At 38.3% G+C, this 25,183-nt stretch overlaps 1 protein-coding gene across 1 annotated transcript in view; it reads left to right on the plus strand.

Annotated features, from left to right (window-relative positions):
• The window catches only part of LOC145993816 (uncharacterized), a 387,953-nt gene that overhangs the window by 142,662 nt on the left and 220,108 nt on the right, over nucleotides 1-25,183 (plus strand). The window contains exons 13-14 of the mRNA XM_083129646.1: nucleotides 7,986-8,215; nucleotides 24,216-24,426. Coding sequence (XP_082985772.1) covers nucleotides 7,986-8,215; nucleotides 24,216-24,426 — 441 coding nt within the window. The remainder of the gene's footprint in view (nucleotides 1-7,985; nucleotides 8,216-24,215; nucleotides 24,427-25,183) is intronic.

Consider the following 25,183-nt stretch of genomic DNA (forward strand, 5'->3'; position numbering starts at 1 on the left):
GTTCTTTTTCTTCTTCTTCTTCTTCTTCTGCTTCTTCTTGGTTAGCTCCGGACAGCGGAATATGGCGTCCGGGGTTGCCAAAAACAATCTGTTGAATAAACTCCTGTCTCCGGGGGTTTCCAATATATTCTTGAGGAATATTAGATAACGCCAGAGCTCTATTGAACAGTTGCCACCAAATAGGATTGCTTGTTTTTCGTGGTCGAATTATATCCGATACTAGATCGACAATATTTGAGCCTTCAATTTTATTATTGTTAATAAAAACTGCCCCATATTTATCCCAATCAATATTACTATTATGTAAAAGACGTTCATACAACAGTTCGGCTTTTCTACGATACATGCTAGGTGTAGCAGCTAGAATTTCTTCTTTCATATCAGTCAACTTCTCAGTAGATTCTGTAATCGGTAGCGACACAGGTTCTCTTTGTTTTCGAGTAATAGACAGAAATTTTTGGAGCACAATGCTGTAACGATTCCATTTTTCATCATCCGAAAGACCTTTGAGATTCAAAATTACTTGCATATCCTGATCCAATTGCGATAAGGATGTAGACGGTGCAGACATAACAGGATGTCTTATGTTATCCATAAATTCTTGAGGTATTATAACCATTTTTTTGGCATGCTCCATGTTCAGATTTTTTTTTCACTTAAATAAACTTGAGATAACACACCTCCTATTAAAGGGGCTAATAACGCAGGTAGAAATCCTCCGTGTTGCACTAGTATCTGTTTCTTCTGCTTTGTAGAGTGTCCTTTGGCAGAGAGATTACATATCACCTTCTTGTACCGGCTCAATCTTGTTTTCTGAGGTGTTGAAAGAGGAACATTCCCTTTTAGAACATTGTAACAACACTCACAGATTGAATTAACTAAGGAAGAATCACCAACTTGTAATATCGCTGTGCGAAGAGCTGGTTTAGCATCCGACAAAACTTGGAGCACTTTAGCGTGTTTCACTCTTGGAGCCATGATGACAGAATAAACGACTAGTGATTATGCTTGCTTTTTTTGTAGGAATATATACATAATTGATATCATCGTCGGGAAATATCCGCGACCGAAAACGTACTTCTTCTGCTTCAGATCAAACAGCAAATATCCATGGGGTTCAGCGGTGGCATTGTAATATGCATCTTTTATAAAATTTGGATTCTCCGGGTATACTTGTCTAGATAAATAATTAATTTGGGCTCTGTCTCTTGGATTTTTGAAGCATACAATATAATGACTATTTAAAGATATATCTCTATTCCCTTTTCCCTGATGGAATAGATTTTGAGTGATAAAGAAAAGACTAATATAACGATGATGACACCCTTTTGTGAATTAATCTGTGACTCTGATCGCATTCCCTCATCTGATCATCGATAATAATAAGATGAGGTCCAGAATTTGGCACAAATTGGTCAATATTAGGCATTCCTTCCCGAAATTGTACAAAACCAGGGAAATCATTGTATGCAGATTGCCATTCCCCGTAGCACACCAAAATATTGTTTAATTTTACATTTACCATTTGGGGTAAACACTGGAGAAAATGCTTCACAAAATATGTCTTTCCGCATCCTGATGGACCAGCCAATATTGCAGAGAACGGGTGTTTCCACAAGCACTCCATTTCTCAAACTGTGAAGAATGTTTTAAGTTACATATAATATAAAAGTCGAATGTTATGAATATTTTTCTAGTTGTTAGATTTTACTGATATGTTGTATCTTCAAATTACATACATATATATTATATTGTATTATATATATATATATATATATATATATATATATATATATATATATATATATATATACACTTCATCAATAAATAAATATGTGTGTGTGTGTATATATATATATATATATATACACACACACACACACATACAAACAATTTTCTTATAGTACAAAATTCACTTTACAACAGCACAACAAAATGCCAAGTAGCATTACCACTGTACGCATGCGCGTTTGTAAACCCCGCCTACATATTCCGAGCATCAGCGTTGTGTTAGATAGCTCTCCATTGTTTCAACAACGATAAACAGCTTGGTGGTCCAGATCAAATTGGTTCTGGAATCTACTGTGACGTCTACCGTCTACTTTGAAGTATAAAAAAGTGAGTTGCACAATATTACTATTTAGTGTCGAGCAATGCTGTCGACTTTAAATTTGCTTCACGGGTTAATATCAAATAGAGCCTTTGACAATCATCATGTTGGGGTTTTCGCAGCTAATGAATTACCTGTACATGTGGAACTACCAGCAGCGTTGATTGTAAATACAGACCCCAAAGATAGCCCCGGGAAGCACTGGGTAGCAATTTACATAGACAGTAACTCCCGGGGGGAATTTTTTGATAGTTACGGAAAACCTCCACATGTGCATAACCATTTGCGATTTTTGGAAAGTAACTCTAAATTCTATACGTACAACACTCATCAGATACAAAGTTACGGGTCTGTGTACTGTGGGCATTACTGTTTTCTGTATTTATTCCATAGAGCCTCTGGTAAACCCATGCATAAATTTCAAATTTTATTCCCAGTACCGATAAAAAACGACAATATTATAACAACTTATTTGCTGACTCGTAAATTAAATTTATAATACTCGGTACGTATACTAGAAAATATTGACAGTAAATACTGTTTGAAATTTTATACAAGTTACATATAGTCCTAATAGTATATTAATAATTTTGTAGCGTTACAGTTTACAACAGCTTACTTATAATCTTTATCTTGTTTTGTGTCTTTACAGAACAATGACGCAATATCCAGAGATGGGATCTTTCAATGCTAGATTGTCCTCTTTCAGAAACTGGCAATCAAAAGAATTCCCGTTTGTAGAAGCTCTGCCCGAAGCAGGATTATTTTACATTCAAAAAGAGGATAAAACTGTATGCTTCAAATGTGGTGGAGGATTATACCGATGGAAGTACAGAAACAATCCAATACTAGAACATCGTCGATATTTTCCATTTTGCCCCCTGTCTATAAACCTAATTTCAGATCGACAATGCGGTTGATGCTTTAATTAAATTAATTAATATTTGTTATCCAATATTTCCTCAATATGGCGTTTATGATATTCTGCTGATTTTTCTCTCACCATTGATCTTTGTAACGCCCCACCCCCCTCCACCTTTTTTGTCCAGCACATGCTTGGTTTGCTACGTGTGCATGCGTCTCAAAAACACACCCACGCATTTCTTCAAATGTATATCTGCACGCTGCGACATGCAGTATCTCGCAGTTCTTAGTCATGGAATCCTCTATTTCGATGCCGCTGAAAAAAAGATTTCAACCGTACACTAATTTCAAGGGGGTTCTTCAGAAAGAGAGCGATCAGCATTTACCTGAAGAACAAAAACAAGTAACTAGTCTTATACGCCAGTCGATATTATTTGATCACGTCTACTATTTGAATGCTTCGAAAACAAAGGTTATCTCAATCGGACTTTCCTCTCATCTGGATTTCCAACCTGTGGTCAGGCTACACAGAAGCGGGGCAGCCGGTGTTGAACTACAGTTGCAGGAGTGGCACGCTCTTCAGGAATTGTTTCCAGTAATCGACAATTACATCGCTATTCCAGGTGAGCAGCCTCGTGTTTCCTACCCACTAAGTGAGCAACATGAATTGCTGATAACCACACTGTACAATCGTCGTCAGATCATTATAAGGAAAAAACCAGCTTACGGTTCCCTGGAGATAGTGTTCATCGCAGAAAGTTCGTGGCGGAACTTTATGAAGATATTTGTGTGCATCGAGCATGCGAAAGTTATGTGTGAAACAGTGTCGCCGTATCTGAAATCATATTTTGGAAACTGTGTGGAATCTTGCATTCTCGACCTTCGCGAACAATGTTTCGGTTGCACAGATATTTCCCCTGTCCATGCATGTAATAAGGAGAAGTTTGTGCTTTCCCATCTACATGGATGTACAAAACCTGAGCCTTTGTCTATACAAAACATCGACGGAAAAAGACTTTCCAAAGAAGTGTTTCTTTTTTGCGAGAACATGCTTGTGGAAAAAATAGTGAAACATTTTAATTCAGTGGTTGCATCAGAAAATGGATATGATAGTGACACAATTCCTTATGTGGGTGAGTGAAGAAACTTGAAGAATAAAAACTTGTTAAATAACATGCTGATAAACTGGTGACACAATATAAACATTTTACATATGTATGTGTGTGTGTGCGGCTCTTTTGAATTTTGTAAATATTGGTAATAAACAGGGATAAAATATATGTCTTGGCTTTTTTTTCATTTATCACCCCTTTAAAAATCCTCATGGTTTATATTTTTACTGGTAACAATCGTTAATAACAACATTAATAATTAACTATATAATGAAAAAATGTGTATTGTGGACTTGTCGAAGATAAAGCATGAGTGCTTTTCTTCACACTGGTAAAAATCGGTGTTAATAACAACATTAATAATTAACTATATAATGAAAAAGTGTGTATTGTGGACTTGTCGGAGATAAAGCATGAGTGCTTTTCTTCACACTGGTAAGAATCTGTGTTAATAACAACATTAATAATTAACTATACAATAAAAAAAAATTGTGTATTGTGGACTTGTCGGAGATAAAGCATGAGAGCTTTTCTGCACAGCGCTGGACATGCAAAGGCAAGTATCTTTATTTTCATTCTATTTCTAACAGTGATTCGCTATTTTTTCTTGTCACTATAAAAAAACTAATTCAATTTTTCTTTTATCACATCTGTCGCCATTTTGCTTGTTTTTGTTTAATTCCTCTTTATGCATTGAGGTTAATCGAAACATAACTTTAGACTTTTACATGGAATTGAAACATAGAATGTTGCCTCCTTTGATTGAATCGAACCTGTGACTCCTCTTTGATCACAAAACAATAGTGACGGCCATCTTGCTTATTTTACCTACTCTTTATGCATTTAAGATAATCGTTACTGGGGCCCCACACGGCAAAACAACAGATTCTAATTTATTCACACTTCTTTTTTTTTTTTTAAAAAAAAACATCATCATTATTAGCCAATTTGACATTGTGAATCGAACCCGGGGACCTTTTCATTACAGCATAAACATCCTATTTCCAATTAGTTCATTTTCTCTTTGTGCACAAAAAGCTAATCGGAACTTTTAAACAAATACAATTGAATATCCAATTTTCACCAACATTGGGAATCGAACCCTCTACCACTTGGTTAAAACATCTCGTGGAATAAAAAACACCCCCCGTGCCGCCCCGCCCCGCATCGCACCCGGGTCGCCGCCGCCGCCGCCGCTAAACACAAAACGCGGCCGCCATTTTGATTTTATTGAAATACTATTTATGCACAGATGGACTAATCGGGACATATAATGGCGGGACAAAACAATTGGCCTCATTTAACTACCTAGAAAATCGAACCCGCGACCTCTTCATTACCAGGCGACAACAATAACCACTAACTCAAGGCTGCCATATTGATTTTATTCAAACACTATTTATGCACAGATGGACTAATCGGGGACCTATAATGGCGGGACTAAACAATTGGCCTAATTTAACTACCTAGAGAATCGAACCCGCGACCTCTTCATTGCCAGGTGACAACATTAACCACTAACCCAACTCGATTTTCGAACTCAACCATTTTGTTGCCTTTATTTACACACAGGCTAATCGAGACCATTCAATATTGACATCTTTGCCTTGTAATCAAAGGGTCCCAGGTTCGATACTCAGTGGAGGCACATAGTGGTCCGAATCACCACTTTTCAACTGTAGCTCCAATCCTGATTAGTTTTGCCGTGCATAAAATGGACTTAAAAAAAACTAACTCAATCTATCAATCAATCAATCAATCAATATTGACTCTACCAGGAATCGAACCCTCGACGCCTCTTGTTTTACAGAGCAATAACCTTAGCCCCTAAGCTTTCGGGGGGTACAGCACCTTCGGCGCCATCTTTAAATCATTTCTTCATGTCTTTCCATCATACGCAATGGTTGCGTGCGCATTTCCTCCACACACACACACACACAAACATATGCACGTGTTAGGTTAGCATACATCAAGAAACAACGTGACAAATCCATTGACCCCCTCCCCCCACCGCTTCCGATGTCTTCAACATGATCAGACACGTTCTGCTGACTCAACAATAAAACCGCTCGTGGCCCGCTACGACCGGATGTAACATAACACCAGTCGCATCAAATTTTTGCTGACGCGTAGGAACGAAGTGCTGCCTCTCTACTAGCACCATAATCTTATTTATAATCTTGATATACACACACACAACACACAGAAATGGGTGTTCTTTGTGGATGTAAGGTAAAGGTCCCGTACATATAGCACCATGCCATGAATGCTCATTTAGAGGATGTGGGGGTAGGGCCCCACACATTCTTGATCTTGGCCACTTTGGAGTTGATGTGATCAGCACCATGCTCCAGCCACCTTTACCTCCCATTAATTTGAATCTGGGTGAGCTGCAGAACTGCTTTATTCCGACCTAGATCACCCACCCAGGGAATCGAACCCATGGGAACTAGACCACTGTGTCTTCATATGTATGCTCATAGATACATACCCTAGCACAGGGGTTCTCAACCTAGGGGGCATGACCCCCTGGGGAGGCGTGGTGAGCAATGAAAATTATATACATGAATTACCCCCCCCCTCCAAAAAAAAAGTTTGGGTCAAACACAAACCCCTTGTGTAGGTCTCAGAAAAGAAACTTCTGCAAATAGTTCTCTCTGTCACTCATTAATTATTAATTGTGTTCTTAAGAAATAAAACCAAATGATGTGGCTTGAAATTTTAACTGCAGTGAGGGCAGAATGCTTTGTAATGTAGGCCTATTAAGCACTTTTATTAATTAATGATAATGTTCTATCAACATTTTTTAATATCTGTAATAATAAAAGCATTGTAAAATATTCTTTGAGTTAGATTTATTAACCCTAACAGCACAGTTTTGTACATCAATAATTCATTATGCCTAGAGGGAGGGGGTGTGGACTAATTTGAGGATGCAAAGGGGTGGGCGTGCAATCCCAAAATGGTTGAGAACCCCTGCCCTAACACATTATGTTCTGCATGATCTAGAGATTGGTCTTTGCGAGTGTCTCTTGATCAATTTCACCATATTATCACCCATTCTATAGCCAAGAAGTGGCAGAAAAGCAAAGTAAAATTAACTAAATCAACCTATGCACATTGATGGTATTGCATGGGAAGCAAGGAAGTGCAGCTACCATGTGCCATTGGTTCTTACAGAGAACAGTAATTGTAAACGGTCTTGATTATACGAGAGAAGGCATTTTTTGTTGAGCATTATTCCCTCTCAAACGAAAGTGATCATTGAGGCAGGCCACTAGCTACAACACAGTGTGCTTTGTTGGAGGTGATTTCTTTAAATCGTGCTCAAAAATTCAATGCAAATGATACCTAAAGCATTAATAAAATTGGCGTAATGTTTGCAAACGTATGAAAAACGTTTGGTGTTGGACAGATGACATGTATGCTGACTTATGTTTATGTTCAAGTGTTGTGTGCACAGACAGTACCTGTAGTTGTGTTGATACTGGTAACATATTTTTCAAGATCCTTACAAAATTAAATAAAACAGTCTGTTCTTTATTTGGGAATACTTTATTTCTGCCCACACTACGAGGGCTGGGACAATAGTCACGGCACTGGAGAATGTGGCACCTGTAGCATGTGAACATGTCACTAGATGGCAGTGTGATGAACGGTTATCGTACAGAGAACAGTGGTAATTCATTGTTTAGTCAACTGTTGTTCCATGGCGTGAACAGTGTTCATGTATCAAGGCAGCCCCCAAAAAAAAAAAAAAAAAAGTTGCCATGACTTATGCCCAAACCCTCATATATGAAATTCATCGACATTGTAAAATATCTCTGCCGGTATAGTGAATCAAGTAAAGACTGCTCTAGAAATGACGTTTGAATTTATGTGCATCCCTTTTTCCCCAGGTGGCAACCGAGGCACATCTTAGTGATCGTAATCATAGGGAAGATGAGGTGAGAAGGCTTGAGGAGAGCTGCCGAAGTCTTGAAATAGAGAGAAGGGAGCTCTTGACTGAACAAGGCAAACTTCGAGCTAAGGCAAACAACCTAGAAGATCAGTTCGAGAATCAGCAAAGCTATGTGAAAGACCTTGAAAGTGAATTGAGCCAGAAGAGGACACTCTATAATCAGCTGCAGTAAGTTACTTGTGTTTCTTGCTAACTTTTATAATCAGAGATTTTCATTAACAGGCATTGCTCAATTCAAAATTACTACCAATACCAATAATGCACTAGCTTATGATTTACAAGTAGCAATAACCTACATTATACCAATCTGATTGCTTTGGTTTATTTTACTTTCCTTTTCTGCCACTTTTGGCTAATCACGAAGATGAGGATGAGTGATGATGTGATGAAATTGATGAAGGGACACTCACAAAGAACCTCTATGCCTAGGCTGGGATTCGAACCTGGGACCCCTGATGTTGTAGCATCCTGCACTAACCACTCCACCACGGTGGTCAGCATTATACCAAACAGATGTAAAATGGCAACATTTCATGAAGAACATGAGATGAGATTTGCATTGCCAAAATAATCTTTGTATTTGAAATTTATTATAGAAAACCAGTTTTGAATAATAATACAACCTTGATGGTTGTTATATTTTCATTTTCATGGCTTTATAACTTTTGAAAAGAGAAGTTGCTGCTGAACAATTTCAAAACTAAATGCAATATTTATAAAAGAAATATGAACAATCATGCTCAAATACGAAGTAATTCAATCTCAGAGTTCGTTAAAATAAATGTGAAGATTCATATAGGAGATTCGAACCCAGTTCCCTTCAGGTAATGGGCAGTGAGTATATCAACTTTACACCACCATGTTTGCCAAGCTTCTTTTATGCTGCTGCCCATCTATTACACCATTTTCATCTGTTATTCAGAGAAAGTATTAAAGGTTGTAAAGTCATTTGCATATTGCATATTAACATTAAATTGGTAGTTTTTTTAAACTAGGAAACATTATGCATTGTTGTGAGCTCTCGATATTGAAAACAAATGAGTATGAGGTTTTATGTTGCAGACTGAATAATTATGCACAATCTACCTACAGAACACTGCAATCTCTGTCTTAGAGTCAATGGATAAGTGGTAGTACATCAATATAAATAGCTGATGTACTCACTTATCCGTGCAGGTGTTTTTTCTTATTGTTCTCTTAACCCATCCGCTTACCATTTAAATGCCAATTTTTTTGCCATGAAATACCATTTAAATTTGGCTATCTCCCGTGAAGGTTGCACAGCAAGACAAGATGTCAAATATTGTTTAAACTATCCAAGCAATTTACGTGAAAATTTTATATATTGAAGTGGAAGTATAGTAATAAGTATGCACAAATGCAGTTTACTTGAAAGATAATTAGAAACTCACCTAATAAATTTGATCACACACATCGTTGCATTCCATTTCCATTCCTCAACCATTTATATTTTTCCTGCCACAGCCACCTCTTCCTCACTTTCACTACATTCTTCAATTTCACTAACATAAAATGAACCCCCATGTTTATCTCCCCTTCCAAAATCCACATTTTCCTTTTCATCGCTATCGAAAAGCAACTTTTCAATCGCAGAATCATCTACAACATTCTTATGCAACATTTTTGCAAGACGTAACAAATGAAGGTTTGTTTACATGAGAAATTACTGAACAAAACACGCTTGAAATGGTATGAAAAACTTAGCAGCACAAACATACACGTCATAGATTTGAAAGATCATACAACCTCTGCCATCTATTGAATGAAAAAGGAACTACATGATGAAAATCGGGAACCCGTCGATTCGACGACTAGGTATGGGAACAGAATGTCCAGTCAGGCCGTCGATTCGACGACTAGGTAAGCGGATGGGTTAATACAAGTACCCACTGCCATCATCCTCATTAGAATATGAACTTAACAATTGCTCATTTCTGAGTAGAGTTGAAAGAAAAACGCCTTTTTTGAATAACTAACTAACTAACTCTCTAGCCTTCTTGAACCCGAAGGTTCATGGCTGCAGCAACACAGGCCTTCCATCTGTCCCCATCTCTTTTCCTTCCCTACCAATTTCCTTTAGGTCCATCTCAACATTATCTCTCCATCCTATTCTTGGTCTTCCTACTGGTCTCTTACCATCAGGTTTCCCAACAAGAATCCTGTAAACTCTTCTTTCCTCTCCCATTCGTGCCACATGGCCTGCCCACCTAAGTCTTCTTGATTTAATCATTGTAATAATATCTGGACATGAATACAAATTATGTACTTCTAAATTATGTAACCTTCTCCTCATCCCTTTTAGGCCCAAATATTTTCCTAAGATCTTATTTTCAAATACTCTCAATTTATGTTCCTCTTTCAATGTAAGAGACCAAGTTTCGCATCCATATAATATTACAGGCAAAATTACTGTTTTGTATATTTTAACTTTTTTGAATGGATTTTTTTTTTTCGAAATAAAGCTGGCTTTTTTGATAAAAATATGGAAATTTTGACTTTTTTGGCTTCTTCAGCTTTTTACTAATTGTGGCTAACCTATTTCACTTGTAGTGTCAGTTAAGGGTTTAGAGGTTCGTAATGTCATATTTTGGAACTAGCTAAATAATTTTACATGATGTAGTAGCTAGATGACACATATTAGCCATTTCTTCTGCAGGGGTTCGAAAAGTACCGTAACCGAGACTTCGAATGTACGTAACGTTTGGACAAGAAGCGATAGAGACATGAATCTTCCATTTGTATTAACTTTGTACATGTGGATATTTTTAAAGCATTAAAAAGAAAATTATTCTCTGCATGACCGTTCAGTATGGAGATAAAGTTACTAAGGTGTAAAAAAGTATTTGTACAAAGTAAAGATAATCGCGTGTCAGTTGAATCTGTCCTGGTAGGATCAAGAAATGAAACGATTCCCTCTGGGGTTTATGCCATGTTGGATGCTTTACCATGGAGCTGGAACTACGGACATACTAACCATTGTGTTTTAATATAAATCCTTTAATCCAGTTGACAGTATACAATAATGAAAACACGTTTGCACACAATGCTGAATTATACAAATGCCTATGTCTGCGTAGGCTAATCTGAAATGTACTTGTAGATGTCGCGAGCCGACATGCACCATGCCGCTATGAAAATCACTCCCAGAATTCCGCTCTCTTACAAGAAGTTCCCAGTGGGAGTAAAAAGAAAACAAATGAGGACCGGAAAAATTACATACAAAATTACATACAATCTTAAACGTCATGTATAAAAGACACACATGGAGTTGCTTGCAAAAATTTTCGATGTGTCTCGATGGTGCCTGTGGGTATTTATGGAATTGGCAAAAGAACAATACATTTTTATGCATTACAGATGATATATGGGATTATTTATGCCATATTCATATGGAGGTATTTTTTTTTTTCGAAATTATAAAGTTTACTGACAACATTGGTCGTGTCAGAGAGCAGTGCCAGGTGTGCTCGGTATATGGCTATATTATGCCATCAATGTCCAGATGAAAGAAAATATTTTAAATTTATCACATAAAAAGCCTACCTAACGTACCTACATACAGAGTGGTCCATTTTGATGGGACACGTTTAAAATGCAAATGTCTAGAAATGGAATAAGCACATTTTTTTAGCACTATGTGTAATACAAAACCAAAGTATGGGAATTTACATCACTGTTCATTGTTTGGATATAACATCCCGTAGATAGGCATCACCTTGAGGAAAACATTCTTGGGTTCTGGAAGTCAAACTATCCATACTGTGGCATAGCAAATCGACCGGGTAGCCTCTATCTCCCTCCGGATATTTCTCTTTTAGTTAAGCAATTGTTTTGGAGTCTCGTAGTGTACACCCTTTCCTTTGGGCCCTACATGATATAGTCCTTTGGGGCTAGATCCAGTGATCTGAATGGCCGATTGATACCACCAAATCTGGAAATGAGGCGACCAGGGAAATGGTCTTGAAGGGTTCTTACTGGCACTAATTCTGTGTGACGAGTGGCAACATCTTGTTGCATCCACATTTTGTAAGACCAAGCTGCCTCATTTAGGGAACATGATTAACATATCGTCGTAGTGCTCACCAATGCCTGTTATAGTTTGGACTTTGCTCAACTGAATTCACCATGCGTTCAATGTTCTCTGCACAACAAGACATTCGAGGCACTCAGGTGAAGGTTTCTTGTCAGCATTAGCTGCCTCAAAGAAGTTTTTCACAGCACACAGGATTACCTTCCAAGATTGTGATTGACGTTTCTTGAAATGTTTTCGGAATCACCTTTGTGCTCTAGTGATGGAACATCCAATACTGAGCAGCGCTTCCACTACATAAGCAGTTTCAACAGGAATCCACAGCAGCATAATTCAGTGGAACAATAAAAGGAAGATTGAATTAATATTAACTCCCGAGCTTTAGCTTCCAAATACACTGCATTTGAAAAATGTTAGAATATTCCTATTGTCTGGATATTAAATATACAAAATAATATGTGTCCCATCAATATGGAACATCCTGTATTTTTGTTTGATAAATCTCAAATCTTTTCTTTCATCTGGACATTGATTGCATAACATAGCCAGATGTCAGGCACACCTGGCACTGTCCTCTGAGACGACCATTGTTGCCAGTACACTTCGTAATTTCTAAAATCTTACTTTTTATGAATATGCCCTAAGAAACCCCATAAATCATCTGTAATGGATAGAATGCATAAAAATTTATCGTTTGTTTCGCAATTCCATAAATACCTACAGAGACCATTGACACCATTGAAAATTTTTGCAAAGGACTCCATATCTTTCTTTTATCTATGTTGTACACTTTAGTAACTTTTCTGCATACTGGTTATTCTTGCAGAGAATCATTTTCTTCTTTAAATGTTTTAAAAAAATATCCACATAGTCAAAGTAAATACCCAATGCAAGGTTCATGTCTCTATCCCTTTTTATATGAAAGTAATGTACATTCAAAGTTTCGGTTGCATGACTTTTTGAACACCCTGTAGTTATTAATTTGTTTTTGTTGTTTGAGAGTTTGTGTATGTGCTTACCCAATGCATAGGGGTAAAACTGTTATCTTGTAATCAAGGGTTACCAGGTTTGATCCTCGGTGAAGACATATTGCTTAATGATTCGGAGTCCATTTTAAAACTGTAGGACCAGTCCTGATTAGCCTATCAGAGTATAAAATAAACTTAGAAATGTCGTAGAAAATTAAGCAAATGATAATATTAAACTATTAGGTGTCAGAGGACAATTAAAAACATTGCTCTTCATAATTTCTATGCAGAACTACATGTGCATATACTCCATTATACAATTAAGATCAGTATGCTACTACAAGGGAGATTTAGAGCCCAATGTAAGTTGTTATTGCGAATACTGTTGTTGGAAAAGGGCTAGATTTCTGATTGAATGTTAATTACATATGGCATCACAACGGTAGAGAACCACTGCACAAGGCTTGCTCTGTGACCAGGTTTAGTAGCTATTGCATCAAATTATACATGATACACTTGAAAGCCAGAATGCAAATACAACCTTAGGGACAATGAAGTTCGACTACGGTGGGCACGAATGTACCGGGGATGGACATTTCGGCAGTGGAACAGGGTTTTGTGGACGGACGAATCCATTTTCAATGTTGTGTACGGGAAAATATGGAAAACAGTCAAATGGAGGAACAGAATGAAGCAAAATGTTATGCACGTCGGGTACAGAAACCTGCGTTAGTGATGGTATGGGGATGCATGACGGCATCTGGGGTTGGCCCACTACACGTCTGTGAGGGCATTGTGAATGCACACGCCTATACACGCATACTGGAGCGGCATCTTCCCACAGTGCAAAGGCACCTGTTCCACAGGCGGCGTCTCATCTTTCAACACGACAATGCCAGGCTTCATACAGCGCGGCTGACAAGAGAATGGTTGACTCGCCATCACGTGCGAACTCTGCCATGGCCACCATCGAGTCCCGACCTCTCGCCCATTGAGAATGTGTGGCGTGTTCTTGGCGTGTTCTTACCTGGCTCTGTAGTACCCGTATTTTGGTGGTGTTTGATGATGCAGTTGACGGTTGACTTGGGTAAGTTCAGTTGGCGCCCTATTTCCCGTTCACTGAGTCCATCCCGTTGCAACTCCACCACTCTTCTCCTCACGGTGTTGTCAATAGGTTTGCCCCTGGCCATGGTGATGTTGCACTGCGGTTCCTCGGTGCACAGCACGCGCTTATATACGGCGGACTCCCTTATCGTGTCCGTGACGTCATGCTTCCGTTGAATGCGCCACTATCTGGAATTTTCCGTATGGGTCTGGTGCCTGGTCGAAGTTCAATGTCATGCGTATAGTTCCCCGTTTTCGTTCTTTACGTGACCTTGGGTGCAACATGCTGGGATCACGATTCTTGCCTGCTCACACGCCTCCTCTTACACATATGTGTCACTTCTGCGGGTCACCCATTCCACCACCTATGCCTCTGTGCATTTAATCACGTATTCCTTTCTGGTTGAACTTCATTGTCACCAAGGTTGTATGTTATGCTAAATACAAATGTAAATAGGTTTGACACTATTTTTATTTTATTTTAGATATAGTTCAATAAAAAATGATATCGCTGAAGGTACATTTGATAAGTGATACACCTGTATAGACTGTTTTCCTTAGCTTCATTTTGCCACCTGTCTTTGGTGCCAACTCTGTATACCACGGCTAATCTCTAGGGTTATGGGTTCTTTTCTGAGAATGTGAATTAAACAGTGAAATATCTACCAATGGAGATAAATAAGAAAATATATTCTGATGCTTTTGCAGTACAAAGGCCAGATTTATGAATTATGGATACAAGAACATCTTCTTTCTTCTGTTTTCCATTTCACCGCTTGTACTGCCATCTATCATTGTATTCACCAACTATTTCTAATATGTTTACCGTTGGCTCCACTCATCCTGGCACGTAACACAATATCCCCCTCCTCAGGATAACATTTTTCTATCGGAATACATGTAGTTAGAAAAAAAATTCTACCACCAATATGTCTACATATTTACAAGTCTGTTTTCCTTTTCTTGGGGGTTTTCTTTCCTCTCCTCCGTGCAATTGTATCGTCTTATATTATCCAGATTCTCTCTCCTTTCTGTGTTGGTTTCCATATGCTTTATTAGAACCGTATTCCTAAAGGTATTCACGACCTCATATGGTCCTTCATACACTAGAAATAACTTCATAATCGCCCTTTCTGAAGCTTTAGCTACAGGGTGCGTTTTACAGAATACCAAATCTCCTTTCTTGACTCTTATCTTCTTGCTATTCTTATCTTCTTTCCTCTTTCTTTTTTGTCCTCTAATCGTACAACTTGGATAATACTTCCTTAATCTTGTTCTTCGATATTACTTCCTTAGGCCATTCGAAATCCTCAAATATATTAGGTTCTTTGATTAACTATAATTTCTTCTATTTACTAATATTTACATACAGATTACTTCTATTTACAGTTTGATGATATTACTACATTTTCATCTGTTTGCCATTCTATCTTGTGGGTTTCGGCGATCTTCTTCCTGCAATCTTTCCGGAAACCTTCTCTCGTCGTTAAAGTAATTCCTCGTCAGCTCTATTGCTTCGTTTCTTTCTTCTTCCAGTGGTGCATTTTGTCTTTCATCTTCTTCATTCAAGGTATGTCCCTGGTATTGACTCTCATCTCGCTCATTTCTCCGTCTTGGGTTTCCTCCTCTGCCATATCGTCTAAAGTTATTACGACCTCTGTAATTTCTCCATGAGCTTTGATATCTTCTATCTGTTCTTCTCTCTTCTGCAGACTCGTGATTCATCTCATAGTTATTGTAATTTCCTCCTGAGTTTCTTCTTTCTCTATCTCGTTGGGGGTTGTCTTCGAAACTTAGGGTCCTGACGATGCTCATCTTCTATATGCTGTCTCTTCCCGTAAGGTTTCCCTTCTCTGTCGTTCCTTTCTTTGTCCCACGAGTTCTGGGTTCTATTCAATATGTCTTCAGTCCTCAGGTAGTCTTTCAAGTCTTCTACTTCATATATTTTTACAACTGCTATGTCCCTTTGTATCCTAAGGGGCAAGGTATGTATGACCTGTTTAACCAGCTCTTTCTCGCTACAATTCTCCTTCAGATTCTTGAAGCTTCTGAGGGTTTCCCAAGTATACTCTTCTAAACTATCAATTTTAGACCAGTCGACGTGTCTTCTCTTCAGGGCTTCCAACTGTCTTTCCTTGATATCTTCGCTACAATAATATTCAAGGATCTTCCGACTAAACTCCTTAAAATTCTTAAACTTACGTAGGTTCAGTTGATACCACCCTGCCGCCGATTGCTCAAAATATGTTTATATGAGGCTTAGGATCATGTGTTCTGGAATCCTCATGAGTCGAATGTTTATAGTGAGTTCCTTCAGGAATTTCTTTGGGCACTTCTCCAATATGTTCCCGTTAAACTTCGATAGGCACTGCAATTCTTGGGGTCTAGGTATTCTAGTTTTATACTTTTCCCTCCCTTAGTATTCCTTATCTAATATATCTAAGAATCTTTCGTTATTGCGTCCATCTTCACTGCTCTTCCCTTTTCTCTATTCATATTTGCACAGGTGCGAATTACTCACTTTAGTAAACAATAAGTATTTCATAAATTATAAAAAAACATTTTCTTACGTTATGTGAGAGTGTTCTGTTTGTAAAAGCAACGTTTCAGGGGTCTACTGCTCCCTTCTTCAGGCTTCTTCCTTGGCACGTATTATTGCGACATGCCGTGTCAATTTACATTGAACAAAGAATAAGGTAAAAGGTTTCAATTGGTATAGGAGTTGTTAAAAACTTGCCCATGCCTCAATAGAACTTTCCATACCCATTTCATTCTTCGTAAAAGCCTCCGAATGCATTTAAAAGTTAAAACTTAAAACTGTAAAAACACACTCTTCTCAGTCACCAGTGTTAGTACACGGTTTTCTTTCTTATAGAATGCAGGAAGTTTCTCGAGGCTATTCCCCTCCTACGTAGCTCCCCTCCCCTCTGCCATATTCTTACATAATTTCCAACTCAAAATCCCGTGTCTCCTGGACTGCGCGGATTACCCCCCAGCATGACATGAAATCCTATTTTGTTTTTCTTACTTACCTCCCACCTTTTAAACATCTTTATCCATATTTCATCTAGGTTCCCATCATTTCTATTTAGTTTATTATTCCTTTCTTTGCATATATTAGCTGCCTCATATATGTTTCTATTTATTTGTTTATTTTCTCTTCTAATGACCTCCCTTTTCTTAATTTTATGTTGGTTTTCTATAATGTGTTCGGAAAAGCCTGTTCTTGGCATTTCCTCCCTAATATATTTATCGTGTTCCTTCCACCTTACCTCCATGCTTCTTCTCGTTTGCCCAATGTATTCTTTATCACAATCACACCTAATCCTGTATACACCCTTCGCTCCCTCCTCATTTTCCTTTACCATTCTTTCATCTTGTATTCTGTAAAATGTTTTTCAATATTGCATGGAACCCTCATTCCACATTTTATGCCATATTCCTTTACTGTTTTTCAATCTTTTCAGAAACCCCTTTAAAATACGGAAAACCTATATTTCCTTTTCTCTTCTCCTTTGTCTTCTCCCTTCTTCTCTTCCCCCTCCTTATTCATTCCCCTTTCCTCTTTCTCACAAATTTTGCATGCTCTCTTTTGTATCATCCTCATTTAATTCTCCTTATACCCATTCCTTTTTTCTACAAGTCATTCCATATGAAATCAACACAGCCCACAACCTGACCATCTCCGATTTTCATGAAATTTGGGGAGTTGAAACTATGGATGGAACTTAGTAACTATGTAAATTTTTAGTTTCCTGCATCTTGCAATTCAAGGTCAAAGTTAGCATAAATTGCCCTTTTTGAGCCTGCTTAGCTATACTAAATCTGCTGTAACTCTGCCCCTATTTCACCTAGGAAGCTCAAATAAAGCTTATTGTACAGGGAATTGAACAAGCCTTCCAGTGATATATAACAAGGCTACCTTTGGATAAAAATATAGTTTTGTCACGTGACCTTGACCTTTGACCTTTAATATATCAAAACACGTCATCACCAAAAATCGTAAAAAAATATATTTGGTCCCTCATGCCATACTCTAAAACATATCAAAAAATCATTCTGGGACTGCAATGGGATCAGAAGATACAAAATAATATGTGTAACTATGTGACTGATAAAAGCCCCATTATATGAACTATGACAAGTCAAATGTCCCTTAACACCCCCTACAAAATGTAAAGGAGTTACCCTGGGTATAATTGGTCATGAAAGAAATAGGTTAGGCACAGGGAGATCCCTCACCATGTGTGTCAAGCGCAGGTCCGGCATATTGTTGACTGCCATATTGAGTTCAATGCAAAAATTTCAAAGGAAATTGGGTGATGTGATATATCAAATCAGGCTAGAATTTCACGAGAAATGAAGTGACGAAGGTTTTTGCAACGTATATTTCGCCAGCAAACAGTTATACGCATATCTATCACTTACGATATATGCACATTTTAATGTTGCCAATGTTCCTGTGAGCACACTCGTTGACGTCTCTCACACTCACATAGAACATTTAGCAATGTAGCAGGTGCAACAACATCGCAAGCAGCAACTATGCCTTCTCTCAGATGGTTAATATCATGGACTTTTAGTGCATGCACCATTCTCTTCAAATGTTTCTGAAGGTAAAAATCCTCCTAAGATGTTAGATCTGGGAAATGTGCAGGCCTTTTAATAGATCCCTGTCTGCCCATCAATGTACCTATAACTTTACCATGAAGAAATTGAAACAATGGCCACATAGTGTGATCACACTCTGTCCTGTTTCAAAACTCTGGAAAAGTGCCATATCCCGTAAGCAAGGATGAAAAACCTGGTCACTTAACAAATCCAAGAAGCCCTCACCATTTAAGGTTCCGTTGTTGAATATGGACCAACCATTCCAGTTCTTCATACACTATACCACATCATTAGCTTACCAGCAACAACCATTCGGCTGGGCAAATCACAGGTATTGCATACTATTTTTATTAACTTCATCATGAACAAAAAAATTAGCCTCGTCACTGAAGAATTTTTCATTCCAAAGGAAGTGTCACGTAATTGTTTGAGATACTTTTCCCAATATTCTTCACTATTCAACTATTTGGTGAATGTTGCTGATTAAAATCATATGGAATGGTGCATATCCTTCTTTCTCTCCCCAGATGTCAGCATGATCTAAATGAGTTCCTAACACGTTAGGAGCATTCCAATGCTTTGTTTTAAACACCTCAAGAAGGAGAAAATGGTTACAATCATGCAGTAATAACTTTTTGCTGGTTAAATATACGTTGCAAAAACCTTCGTCACTTCATTTCTCGTGAAATTCTAGCCTGATTTGATATATCACCCCCTTTCCTTTGAAATTTTTGCGTTGAATTCAATATGGCAGTCAACAATATGCTGGACCTGCGCTTGACACACACGGCGATGGATCTCCCTGTACCTAACCTATTTCTTGCATGACCAATTATACCCAGGATAACTCCTTTACATTTTGTAGGGGGTGTTAAGGGACATTTGACTCGTCATAGTTCATATAATGGGGCTTTTATCAGTCACATAGTTACACATATTATTTTGTATCTTCTGATCCCATTGCAGTCCCAAAATGATTTTTTGATATGTTTTAGAGTATGGCATGAGGAACCAATTATATTTTTTTCACGATTTTTGGTGATGACATGTTTTCAGATATTTAAGTTCAAGGTCACGTGACAAAATTATATTTTTATCCAAAGGTAGCTTTGTTATATATCACTGGAAGGCTTGTTCAATTCCCTGTACAATAAGCTTTATTTGAGCTTCCTAGGCGAAATAGGGGTGGAGTTACAGCTGATTTAGTGTAGCTAAGCAGGCTCAAAAAGGGCAATTTATGCTTACTTTGACCTCGAATAATTTAACAATTACAAGATGCACAAAACTAAAAATTTTCGTAGTTACTAAGTTCCATTCATAGTTTCAACTCCCCAAATTTCATGAAAATCTGAGATGGTCAGGTTGGAAATTGCACATATCTGTGTTGATTTGGCATGATCCATTTTTCCTCTTTTATCAATTCTTCATTCCGATTACATAACTCTTCCTTCGTTGTTTGGGCTCTTTATATTCCTCCTCTTCTTCTGTCGTAGATTCATTGCTGGAACTCTCATCCTTTATCACTTTCTTGAAATGAGTCTCATCTTAGTCACTATTTTGAAAACCTATTCTTGAGTCAATACTTTATTAACTTCTTCTCCATTTTTTCCACTTTCCTTTCTATTTTATTTGTTCTGAGAGTTGTATCATTCAATTTGCCCTGCTTTCACTCACCATCCTATCTCCTTCCCCTTTTTGTTTAGTTTAGCTGCGATTATATTTAGTTTGGAGGTATTTTCAACAATTTCCTTCTCAAGAGGAGTGTTTTCTTGTTGTTTGCTTCCAATTCATCTTAGACCTTGCAACTCTGTCGTGTGTTTTCCTCTCTAAATCTCTCACCTCTTTTTCAATTCTATTATTTATATCGAGACTTTACTTTTCTAATATCAACATCCTTTCCCCTACCTTGTTTTCTACTTCATCAATTTTGAAAGTTACCACTTCTATCTGACATTTATTTTCCATGGTTTTCCTTTCCAAACTGATTGTTTTCTTGTTGGTTACATCCAATTTTTCATTGACTTCTTCGAGATGTTGTTTACTTTTCATTCCGAGTTTTGCCACTTCATCTTCGATCATCAGGTTTGTTTCATTAATTCTCTTCTCCAAAACTTTTTTGTTTTCTTCACAGGCATTAGCTTTTCTTATGCACATTTCTTTACTTTCTCTTCTTTCTTCTTGTATCATATCTTTTAGTTTCTTATTAATTTCTTCGAAATTTCCTTATAATCTTCTGCTATTTTCTTCCATTCTCTGAGCGTTGGCTTCCATTTTCATTGACATTTTTTGAAACAATTCTATTATATTTTGTTTTTTAGTCTTCTTTTGTTTTCCTTCACTTTCTCTTCCTTTTCCTTTAATCTATCTTTCTTACAACTCTTACATGTATAACCTTCTCCTCTTTCACTTAACACTATGCATTTCTCCTTTCTTATCCCTTCACACATCCATTGTGTCATCTCTTTGCATGAGATGGTGAACACAGCTACCCCAAAAACTATTGATTCCACACTAATATCGGTCGTTTTACCTGTCACCCCCTTCCTACCCTCACCCCTAGGGGTGCCAGGGGTGTCTTGGAGTTGAATTGCATTGGGAGTGTCACTATTCATCATAGCAACCCCAAAAACTATGGATTTCACACTAATGTCGGTCCTTTTAGATGTCACCCTATTCCCACCCCCACCCCCAGGGGTGCCAGTTGTGTCTTGGAGTTGAATGGCATTCTAAGTGTCACTATTCATCTAATCGACCCCGAAAACTGTGGATTCCACAATAATATCGGTCGTTTTCGATTATTTTTACATGTCACCCCCTTCCCACCCCCACAGTATTTTTTTCCAGATTGTAAGTCATATGTGTACCAAGTTTGGTCATCGTCAATGTCACCAATTAGCTTAGCGACTGCAAAAACTATGGATTTGACACTAATCTTGGTCATTTTTTACATTTTAAATTTCACTCCCTCTCACCCCCCCATCTCGATAGGTGAGGAACTTGGAGTTGAACGGCAGTGGGAGTGTCACTATTCATTTAGTGACCCCAAAAACTATGGTTTTCACACTAATATAGGTCGTTTTCGATTATTTTTGCATGTCACCCTCTCCCCACCCCTCCCCCAGGGGTGCCAGGGGTGTCTTACCCCCACAGTATTTCTTTCCAGATTGCAAGTGTTAGGCGTACCAAGTTTGGTTGAAATCGCTCTGGGCGTTCGAGAGTTATGCGGGAACAAACACACATACACACACAAACACATCCATTTTTATACAGAAGGCTGTTCAGTGTATGTTTGACCAAACGTGATTCCTTCCCCCCACGAGCAGAATGAAGTTGCCCGACCTTGGTCGGGCACGATTGTTAGAGTAGTGTGTGAGCTGTGAGAGAGTGGTTGTGTTTTCTTGCTGGGCCAAAAATCCCACCCAAACTGAGCTGCTTTTGGGAGCAGTACGTTGTAAAACTTTTCCAAGTGTTTGTGTTTTCTCGCTTGGCTGAAAATGCCACCAAAACTGAGTTGTTTTTGGGAGGGTTATGTTGTGGCCCTTTACGATGCAAAGTTCAGTGTGTCAATGATCATCAGGAAGCAGTGTAAGAGCTAAGGTTGTGATGTTAGTTTAACTTTAATCAAGAATGTGATCGGCAAGTATAAGGATTCCATGGCCCCAGCATTCGGTTCTACAACAAAGGGGATGAGAACACGACCGTGCACACAAGGCACCACCAGTATACAGGCGAAACTTCGCAGAATGGCCATGCAAGAGAATCCCCCGACCCAAAGACAGATGGCAAATCGTCTAAATGAGTCTTTGGGAACTGTTAACTACACCTTGCGCCAACAACTGAATCTTGAAAAGGTGTTCAAGGCTAGCGGTCATCACCTTACCAATGCCCACCAACGGGAACGCAAGTGTAATGCTCGGAAGCTGTACAAGTGGCATCTGGCAAACCAAAGGTGGCAGTACGTCGCTACATTGGATGAGGCGTGGGTATACCTTTCCGACTGCTGCAAACCAAGAGCCATCATGTATCATGTACAGAGACAAAGGCGCGAAGCACTTCACAAAATGGGTCCGAGCATGCAAAGAGGCTTTCCCGAAAGGGTTCATGGTGGTTGCCGGCTACTGTCACCGAGGCAAACTGAAGATTCGCAAGGTGAAGAAGAACTGCAAATCAACTCACAGTACTACCAGGAGGAGATCCTGAGGCCGATCTACGAGCATGAGCTACCAGAAATGTACGGAAACGAGATCAACATGGTCCGCATCCATCAAGACAAAGCTTCATCACACACCTCAAGATCGTCCCTTGCATTCTACCTGGATATGAAGGAGACCACTGGAATACAGGCCATACCTTTCAACCTGTGACGTCTCCAGATGCAAGTCCAATGGACTTTTGTGGATTTGGACTGCTTAAAAGGGGTTTGGGCAAGAGACGTGTGACAACTGTGAATGGACTCTGGAAAGCTGTGCAAGAGGAACAGAACAAGATCCCCCTCGTAGTTCTCCAACGAAGCCTCCTGCAATGGAAGCTACGTTGCTGGGTCATTGTTCGGAACCAGGGGAGACACATCAAGCATTGTCGCACCTGGCGCCACGGATTTTCGTAACTATTTGGAAAGTACAATTTGGTCACATGTACGCTGAACAGCCTCTGTATATTAGAAGATTTTTTACATTATTTGTGATGAAACAAATTTGCAGTTGCATCTATATATAAACGATTTACTTTTGGTCGCATTTCCCTTCAAGGTTGCCACAGGTAAGGGGTTAATATTGCTGAAATTCTTAACTTTTATCATGAGCCTTATGTTCACTTGTAACTTATGAAACAATGTACAACAAATCGAAGAGAGAGAACTTCAAACCCTGGGTGAGATATGAATGCATCCTTGTTTTTCTCCCATCATCCCTTTCATCATTCAACATCGTCTATCTCAGCCAGAGAAGTGGAATATCTATGGAAAAAAACTGAAATAGAAAGTATAAAAGTAACTAAGGATGGTCGCTATCAGAAATTTGATATCACGATATATCGTCACAGATACCATACGATATTTTTTCCGTATCATGATATCAGTGATATATCATCTCCATGATAAATATTGCCAAATATCATGATGATATATCGCCGACATAGTATATGTCGTCAAATATTGTGACAATATATTGCCAACATGGTATATATTGCCAAAATATCATGACAAAACCTTGCTGACACGATATATATTGCAAAATATCGTGACGATATATTGTCTAGTTGATATCATCTGGATGATATTTTTTTAATATTGTGATAATCATCTGGATGATACTATATGGCCCAACACTAAAAGTAACTCACGAAAGAATGTTGCTATTTCATGTTTTTGAAATAGTCTTTGCCACTACCCTAGGCATAAGTCAGCTATAAGTAATTGTTTTTTTATATTTTTCAGGACTTTACAAAATGAAACAGACCGGGCATTAGCAAACTCTCAAGCAAAAGTCAACCAGTTGTCTACACAGTTGGACCATGCACTAGACAGAGTACGTCAACTAGAGAAAGATCGTTCTCACCTTGAGCAAAGTTTGAAAAAAGCCAATGATGATTTGCAGAAGTCGAAGCTGAATTTAAGTAAATTTGATGAGACCAAAGATACCCTTCTGGTAAGTGTATTCACATTGACAATTTTAGAAGCTTTGAGTTGCATGTATTCTGTCTGAAATGTTTTCCTTCCGTTTGCAAGAACTGGTGGCTATAATGGACATGTGGGATGTTAGAATATAATGTTCCTTAGGTAGTACTGGGAATGTTATTTGTTTAATCTTCCATTACGTCATAATCACCATTAATCACTGTATCAGAGGCCAAGCATGTTGAATGATGGGCTACGAAGGGAGGTTGTGTGGATAAGTCTTTAGCTTTACCTAGAAGAAATTAAATTTGGCAAATGGTGTTAAGGTTTTAATTTATCATGCCATATTTATGTGTGTATAATGTACATGTATGTATATTGCGCACCCTGGTTTTTGATGGGGAAAAGTGACTCACAATTATATCTCATATATAATGCACAGTACAAATCAGGTTCAAGATATGGCTTTCTTAGTTGTAGGTCGTAAAGCTGTTACTCTGCCGATCAAGAGGGAATGACATCATACCTATTTAATGACCAAATGGAGAATATTGTCTTGTGTATACAATGAGTCATGAACCCACATGACCTTCCCCTCTCTCCCTCCAATGTGTTTAGCTTCCCAAAGCTTTCCCTTCTGTAACCTCCTTGTTTATTCTGTAAAAGAAGAATGCAAGGTCAAAATTATGTTACGGATTTGCAGCCCTCGGGAAGCTATTTCTAATATTTCTCTCCTGACAAATACTGCTGATACACATCCTGTGTGGCGAGAAGTGCATGCTCAAATT

This window comes from Lepisma saccharinum, chromosome 10 (assembly GCF_977018435.1).
Source record: "Lepisma saccharinum chromosome 10, izLepSacc3.1, whole genome shotgun sequence".
NCBI lineage: Eukaryota > Metazoa > Arthropoda > Insecta > Zygentoma > Lepismatidae > Lepisma > Lepisma saccharinum.